Source organism: Apostichopus japonicus, chromosome 19 (assembly GCF_037975245.1).
Source record: "Apostichopus japonicus isolate 1M-3 chromosome 19, ASM3797524v1, whole genome shotgun sequence".
In the NCBI taxonomy this organism is placed as follows: Eukaryota; Metazoa; Echinodermata; class Holothuroidea; order Aspidochirotida; family Stichopodidae; genus Apostichopus; species Apostichopus japonicus.
This window is the reverse complement of record NC_092579.1, coordinates 1,307,501-1,316,501: the sequence shown is the minus strand read 5'-3', so window position 1 is coordinate 1,316,501 and position 9,001 is coordinate 1,307,501. Positions and strand designations below refer to the sequence as shown.

The window sequence follows — 9,001 nt, the reverse complement described above, 5'->3', positions numbered from 1 at the left end:
TTAATAACCTCTGCTACGGATGCAATATATATATATATATATATATATATATATATATATATATATATATATATATATATATATATATATATATATACGACTTGCATAAAAGAGAAGCCACGAGATTAATCTATTACTTCACAACAATCGGCTTCATAAAATAAAATTTAGATGAGTGTTTGTAATAATGTCGGTATTGGTCAACCGAATCAATATTGTCGTAAAGCCTCAATAACGTTATTTTTTTATGAAAGAAAGTAAGGTTATAAAGATCATGGTAAGATTTTATTCACGAAACTCAAAGTTAATAACCTCTGCTACGGATGCAATATATATATATATATATATATATATATATATATATATATATATATATATATATATATATATATATATATATATATATATATATATATATATATATATATATACATATATACGACTTGCAAAAATGGGAAGTCACAATATTAATTCATTATTTCACAACAATCAACTTCATAAAATCTAGATTTAGATGAGGGTTTTGCAGTGTCGGGATTGTCAGCTGAATAGGTGTCTTGTCTGAATAACGTTGTTATAATAAAAGAAGGGTATATAAGGGCTATTACAGCATACATGTTACTACGATTGCAGATGGTTTTCAGTTGTTTCCAGCCAGTGTGAAAGTTGATTGATATCTGAATATGGCAACTCAGTCGCGAAGTTTCCGTTTTGGTGCCATTTTGACGACTGTGATATATCTGTGCAGCATTGTAGAATCAATGGGTAAGTTTAATCACCTACCAGAATCTCATAACAAAATTCCATTTGTTCGATGTTCGCAGATAAAAGATTTATCAAAAATCGTATATAACGTCTAAAGTTTCCGTAAACTATGTGGGACTATTTTAGTTAATGGCGGAATGTTGAACGTGTCATCTTTTATCCTTATAGTCAATTAATAGTTGTTTTTTACGTATATATAAGTGTATACAGAAAAGGAACGTGCAAAATGGCAAGATAGATATGAACAATTTTAATGTTCTAACACATCTGCAGATAAAGATATCCATTATGCCTTTGACATCGCGAAAGAAAATGGACGTAACGGAAGCTATTATATAATGCAAATGTAATAATGTCCTTTATATGTGAAACCAAATCTTCTCAAGAAATAAACTAGTTGGCATGGCTTCCTGATTAAAGACAATAGAATTTACACAATTAATTATTCTCCCACAAATTCACTCGAAAGCCAAGGATTTACATGAATAAACAACAATTGATTTCTAAAGTGACTGCCGTTCTACAAGGTACAGAAAACTAAATCATCACATTTTCGACGAACACAGAATGATGATAGTCATATTTGTAACAAACTTGAATAGGAGCATATGTATTGCTATGCACCCCCAACAGTTGATCGTTAAATAAACCTCGTTTTGCTAATCCGCTATCTTCTGTGTAGGACCTCTTATTTTCAGACCCAATATATTACAATATTCAAGCCGTCAGAAACCTATAAAACCTAAGAAAAGCACTAAGATAGAGTAGATAACATAATATTGTATTTTGTAATCGAATGTATTGCTGCACTTTGGAATTACAATTAGTTAACTTTTATACACTCTATTCATATGACAATGTTGCCAGGGGTTACAGGTTGTCTTCCATTTGCGTTGACATGCATATGAGCCGTGAGACATTTGCATGTCCCTTAGCCTAACAAGGTTACACCATCATGGGCGGCGATCCTGGGGAGGAAGGGGGGATATATCCCCCCATGAAAATGGGTGGAGGGGATGTAATACACCATATCCCCCCCCCCCCCACCAAATGCCAGGGATAAGAATATTTTCATGCCTACATTTATGCATCATCGTGAATGTACGGCTCTTTATTAGCTTCATTTCTCGCCTACCATAAACGCAGTGCGATCTTTTCAAATAAACCGTCTTTATAAAGCAAGAAAATTTGACTGTGGGCTTCATTGGCCCTATAACAACAAAATGTATTATTGCGCCCACGGTATTGATATAGTACATATATGCACCCTCATAGTATTCATATAGGCCCTATAGTAGGCCTACACACGTACATGTTCCCTCGAACAGCTGAGAATCTCATGTTACCAGGGTAATGCTTAATACACGTTTCACCTGGATGCCCTAGCAATCGGTACCTAGGAATGTAACTATGTGTAATTGTGTATTGCATGTATATAGGCCTATAATAGCCTGCATGAGGCCATTTTCTTCATCGAATAATATAAAAGAGCTCTCGAACATTCTAACATAGCGCCTGAAACAAGATTGACAGGGGCAGTTTTCCCAAAATAACACCCGAAATTAAAAAAAAAAGTATTTTGGATCCTGAATATGAGATATTTCGGACATGATATCCCTATTTTAAAGTTTGGTATATGCCGCTTGGAAACCTCGGGAAGTGCCGTTTCCGGCCATCTAGAGGGTTTGTAAGTCCCAAAATTTTCATGTACGCTTCGCGCCAACTCATGGTGGCGCTACGCTTAGATAGTCAACAAGGTCATATCCCCCCCACTCGGAAGTACGGATCGCCGCCCATGTACACCATAACGGCTTTTCTAAAATCAACTATGTAAATAACCTTGTTATCAGGAAGTATAATATAGAGTTAAATTTACTCTAGACTCATTGATTTCAATATGAATACGTTCATGTGATTTAAGTTTCATGTTCAGAAGTTTACATGAACTTGCTTATTAGGACAAATGTGATCAGTCACTAACACTCCCTTTTTTTCCTTTTTCTCTTTCCTTCTTTTCTTTTCCCTTCCTTCCTCTCCTTCCTCCTCTTTTTCCCCCTCTTTTTTCCTTTTTTCTTCTCCTTTTTTTCTCTCCTCTTTTTCTTACCCGGGGGGCGCACCCCCAACGCCCCCCTGGATACGCGCCTGGAAACTGTAGGCAAACTATGAGAGACGTAGATACGGCATTGCAAACTATCTAAGCGTAGCGCCACTATGAGTTGGCGCGAAGCGTACAATAAAATTTTGGCTGTAAATGCCTCCCAGATCGCTGGAAATGGCACTTCACAGGCCTTGTAAGTTGCGTCTTGGCATTTTCTCATTTGATATTACTAACGATATCATAAAAACATAAAAAAAGATGCTCAAGGGGAGTGGGGTGCGGCTTCCGCCTTCGCCCCCCCCCCCTTGGATACGCGCCTGAGGCTCCTCTGGCTTTTGACATAATATCTCTCATTCTAGACTTATGCACTTTTGAAGAAGTATCTTCTTGCAAGATGGCAGAAAACTGTTCTTTCGGAAACTATGCGGCGGAAGAAACCATTGAGACAAGTAAGTATACGGAGAAGTAGGAAACATTTTCACGAAATGAGGAACTTACTTTATGGCTGGCAAACTTCCATTCTGTTTGACATCCAAGTAAACATCTTATCGTCTCCAAGTCGATAAACCTTGGAACGAAATTCGGTCATCATTTCACTTGAGACTCAGTATGCATTATCAATATTCAACTTTACGCAAGGGCATAAAAATATGCCATTGTTCTCTTCGGTGTAAATGATTTTTATTTTGCACGGTAATAAAGTATAGACAATTCTGGTATGCAATATATGTTCAATGAAGTGAATATTACAAAATTGAAAGGCGATTCAGATGATGGCATAAAACATTTGATAGTAGACTGGAACCGTGTATATCAGATTTGAGTGAGTTCGAAATTAATGAACGAATGAGTAAATGTACATATATATATATATATATATATATATATATATATATATATATATATATATATATATATATATATATATATGACTTGCAGAAAAGAGAAGCCACTATATTAATTCATTTTTTCACAACAATCGGCTTCATAAAATGTAGATTGAGATGAGGGTTTCATAATGTCGGTATTGGTCGACCGAATAAATATTGTCCGGCCTCAATAGCGTTGTTTCTTTAATAAAAAAAGTAAAGTTATAAAGATCATCCCAATTTCTTGCAAATTTTGCCCAGAGGTACATTTCAAGGAGTTGGATGTTTATAATGTTTATAGATATGTTTAGATTATTGCGTTGGTTTACGTATTGGAGAAAGCAACTATTATTAGCCTTAACCCCCCCCCCCACCCCTCCTCCTCCTCCTCCAGTCTGTATGCCTTCTAGGAACAATATATCAGTGGATACATTCGACCTAGGTCTTCGCTAAAAATGTGACAGAAAACGTCCTTAAAGGCATTGAAGACTCGCCCCAAACCACGTGCCGCCCTCCGGTAAAAAAAAGATTAACTTTCCGTTGCTTGCAAGTGAACTTTTCTTCTTGTCGCTACAAAATGCAGAGAGCAGTGAAACGTTGTACCTTGTTATCTTTTATCTGGACCTGAGATCAGGCAGTTCCATAACAACTCCCTGCTGAGATGCCCCTCGCTGCTATGTACACTGTGTTGTGGGAATTGACCGAAGCTGCATTTATTGACTGTATACACTAGTGTCTAATTACCGACAGTAGCATGCTGTGTGTGTATTTTCTGGGATCAATGGTGGTGTCTAACACTTCTGTTACACCTCATTCGAAACTAGATCAGATTACCGGCATCAGACGTTTCTTTGTGCGCGAGTCTTTACTCCCTTTAAAGGCATGATAGCAATCGGAGATAGCCATCACATTTCAGAGCAGAAAAGTATTAGCATATGCCAATCATAGTAAGAATGACGTACCCAGATGTCCCCGGTATGTCAAGAAACACAACTTTTCTATAAAGCTGACCATTAACTTATAAATCTCGTCCATCTATTTCCCCTCAAATCTATACATTTCAGCACCATCTCAGGAAATCGCTCTTTCTACGCAAATTCAGTGTCCAATGAACATGGTGTTTGGAAACTGTAGCTGTCATGGAACTTGTTCAGACCCTTTCGGTTGCCATGGTAATTGTGAGGAACCTGAAACTTGCTTTTGCCCGCCAGATAACTTCTTGATGGACGGGGAGGACTGTGTCCCAATCGAGGAGTGTGAATGCTACATTCAAGATGTTGGATTCCTCCAAGTAAGCCAAATTTATTACAATAGTTAAGAAAAGACCATGTATCATAAGTCTATCATTTGTGTGGGAACCCAATCATGCAAAATGTGTATACCGAGAAGTGACCATTCAGTAGCATAGCCGGGAACATAGTAAAATGTTGCAGTTACCAAAGGACTTATTCAAAAGTAGAAACAAAAAGAAGATGTTTAAGAGAACATATGTAGTAACGGTCGCAACATATATACAACTGATTTTCCAAATAACTCTTTTAAGACAAATAGTTTTGATACACAAAAGGTTGTATACTATTTTTTAATAAATAACCAAGTACTTAGTTGTTTCTTCGTAAAAGCCTGTTCAAAGAGCATAAGAATTTTTCTTTGCGTCTTGAAGCTGTATCTTCGGTTCTCCAAAGTAAAAGGAGACTGATATATTCAGGAATCAACATGAACTAATCACGAAGCACATTTGAAACAAATCATGTTCACCACGGATTATTCGTAGGCCCATTGCCAAAAGGGTACGTGTACTATCAAACAAAGCACACGTATTTTATGGTCTCCTTAGAACTTGTAAAATGCTAAAAAAAAAATGATTGCATTTATTCTTTGTTTGGTGACAAGATTAATATATAGGAAGACGAAACCGTCGTCGAACAACACTGGCATATAAAAAATAGCCAAGAGATTTATGTAGAGCCTTTGTGACCTTGTTATTGACGGTCTCAAGACGCTAACGGTTGCGTCCAATAATTATGAACTCACTTTATGAGGAACGCTTCTTTAATATATCACCAAAAGGAAATTACTGTTTTCTTTCCCTTTTCAGCCAGGCAAATTCTCTGTCAACAACGACTGCACACAAAGATGTAACTGCACTCTGGGAAACTTGACATGTGATCACGAATATCGTTGCAGCAACTATGCATCATGTCAACCAGACAATGGCACCAACATATGTAGTTGCTATGATGGTTACTATGGCGATGGATTAACTTGCACACTTGCTCTCGATTGCGATGACTACCGTAATGCAGGATTCACCGAAAATGGTACTTACATCATCACACCGACCAACTGGACAAGCGGTTCATTTGAAGTTTACTGTGATATGGACACCTCGGGTGGCGGCTGGACGGTATGAAACGTTTTACTGACAGACTGTTGCTAATGAGGAAAATACAGAATATTGTATTCTTAATTTAATTCCGCGTTTATTTCGAAGGTTCTATTGATTTAACCTCAATCGAAATGATTAAAAGAATTCAAACTGAAGCAACACTGTAAGCAAACTGCTTATCCAATAAAGAGACTGTGTAAGAGAATGTGTAAAATGTGCCTCCTTCAGCCTCGGAAGAAGATCCTGCTAGGATCGAAACGTCAGGCCTTCTTACTTTTAAAATAATTCAAAATTTTAAAAAAAGACATAAAAAACACATAAAAATCGACCATTGATGTAATTTGCCAGCTCTGTAAAATCAAACCAAATTTGCAAGAAAGTTATTAATCTGAACTTGTCACTATAGTTGAGTCGAAATGTTAAAATTTAAATCCCATAATGCTTATTGGTTTTTGTTTTCCTCTTCTTTCCATTTTTAAGGTATTTCAGCGTCGATTCGACGGATCAGTTGACTTTTATCTTAATTGGACTGATTACAAAGAAGGTTTTGGAAACGTGGACCATGAACATTGGCTTGGGAATGACAAGTTACATTTATTGACCAATCAGCGAGATTACAATCTTCGTGTCGATATGATATCTTCATTAGATGGTCTTAATTACTACGCCGAGTATGAACTCTTCAGGATTGCGAATGAGGACAATTTGTACAGGCTGACGGATATCGATGGCTACTCTGGAAATACAGGTATGTAATTCCTTCTTAAAAGTAAATTAAGTAATTCAGTAGTTATGAAATGTTGAATGAGCCTTTTTTGTTATTTTCCAAATTTTGTAATGAAATCAGTTTTTATTACTTTCTGGATGGGGGAGCGGGTTCATTTTAACTTTGGAGAGTTACTGTCTGCCTTCGTATATAGATATGTTTTTTTTATATTTTCAAACCTTGGTATTCTTTAAACCTTCAGCAAATCTATCCTGCTTTATGCAACCTGACGCTGTAAACCCTTCATCGCACAAATTTGCCATCTCACCTACTTTGAACATCGTGTAACTTTTGGTTTTGTACATCCATATATAGTTTGAAGTCAACAGCCTACGGTCTAGCAGGAGTTCGTGACAATTATTTCTTGTTTACACACGTACACACACGCAAACACACACACCCACACACGCACACACTCATTACTTTTTGACCCCCACTAGTCAAAAGTTGTAGGTCCACCTTATATTATTGTTGCAGTCCATCGAGTGTCAGTACAGAACCTCGGTGGGTGTGGGGTAGGTAGCAATGTTTGTGAGAAAAAAAAAGATAGCAAAACATGGTCGATAGAGTGCAACATCTCATACCCAACACAAGGCTATGGGCAGGGATAAGATATGAAAAAATGCTTTCAAAGGAGAACAGGGACGAAAAGGCCCGTCACTAAAGTTGCACAGTTAGATTTTAGATAAGTAGTAAATCACACACCAAGGACAGTCCTTACCAAATCAACTACGGGTCCTAGCTTACTCTCTCTCTTTCTCTGACTTTATGGAACTCCTTCGTATTTGGTACCAAAACTTAAATTATGTACTCCCGTCACTAACTTTTGGTGAGTAATTGAGAGTGTAAAAAAGAGTATTTTAACCCAAGTGCAGAATGACCGTCACAGTTGTGTGAAGCTCATTGTCTGGTATCCGTTCCTTTTCACTATAGTGTGTCGTTCTGAGTTTGATCTAAATATGTGAAGGACACTTTTAATTATTTCCATTCTAGATGGAACATTGTTTAGTTCCAAAAGATGAAGCACAAGCAACTGATGATCCTCACAAACAGCAGTGTGCTTTTCTTCACAAATCGTCCTACCGATAAGCATCACGTAGTTGTTTTAACGGTATCAATAGTTAAGACTGTGTGACTAGAGGGCTCGCCAAAGAACATTTTTGATCGCTCAAGCATAAATTAAATATTCGCCGAACTTCTGACCGTCAGCACAAACTTATACATAACGCAAGGCCTTACGACAAGCAATGACATACTATTTAGGCCCTGACATATATTTTATTAGACAAAACAAATAGATAAAAGCATCATGTTGTACAAGTTCCCTACACTTAGTCCTACGGAAAGTAGATAGGATATTAGATTTAAAACAATTGAAGCTACGACGTGGACCATTGTCTTTTTTTTTTTTTTTTTTTTTTTTTTGGGGGGGGGGGCTTAGTTCATATCTTAGAAAACAGAAGAGGAATAGCGGTTGGCCAAACATATGATTTCTTTATGAAACACTGAAAATTGTTCTATTTTAAATATGTGTTTGCAATACTTTTTTTTTTTGTCTATTTGTGTATTTTCTCTCTTTCAGGAGGAGATGCGATGGCATGGGACATACAATCAGCTTGGTCCACAAAGGATCGCGACAATGGTAAACACACGGACGTTCATGGTGAATGTGCAGTGGAGGGTCACGGAGCGTATTGGTATAGTATTTGCGGCGACTTCAATCCTAATGGCTTATATAACGGATCCGGTTCTGCTAGCCTTTATTGGAGGAACATACCTGGAGGTAATTTCAACAATATAAAGTTTCTAGAGATGAAGATAAGACCAGCGAGAAGTTAAGAAATGGAGTATTGATGCCTACGGTATCTCTTTTACAAGGGTAAATTCACGTACAATTATTGATTATGAACTACATGGGAGATGTAAAGACAAAACGATTTGATCATTAAATTATCAGTCGGTTTTCTCTCACGTATCGGCAGCATTTCATTCCATAAAATGTAATATTTATATTGTTTTATGGTTGGCATTGAGTCTTACTTAAACATTTGATTGCTTGATTTGTGACCGAAAGAAGCAACTGTCATCAGCAAACGGTTTATACTTGAGGGTCA

The 9,001-nt window shown here is 37.0% G+C and overlaps 1 protein-coding gene across 1 annotated transcript in view; it reads left to right on the top strand.

The window, feature by feature from the left end:
* Window positions 1-416: 416 nt before the first annotated feature.
* LOC139960163 (angiopoietin-related protein 7-like) overlaps window positions 417-9,001 on the top strand; it is a 10,326-nt gene continuing 1,741 nt past the window's right edge. The window contains exons 1-6 of the mRNA XM_071958322.1: window positions 417-765; window positions 3,223-3,312; window positions 4,797-5,023; window positions 5,831-6,139; window positions 6,602-6,869; window positions 8,470-9,001. The exon at window positions 8,470-9,001 is cut by the window's right edge and continues 1,741 nt beyond it. Coding sequence (XP_071814423.1) covers window positions 684-765; window positions 3,223-3,312; window positions 4,797-5,023; window positions 5,831-6,139; window positions 6,602-6,869; window positions 8,470-8,726 — 1,233 coding nt within the window. The 5' untranslated portion in view covers window positions 417-683 and the 3' untranslated portion in view covers window positions 8,727-9,001. The remainder of the gene's footprint in view (window positions 766-3,222; window positions 3,313-4,796; window positions 5,024-5,830; window positions 6,140-6,601; window positions 6,870-8,469) is intronic.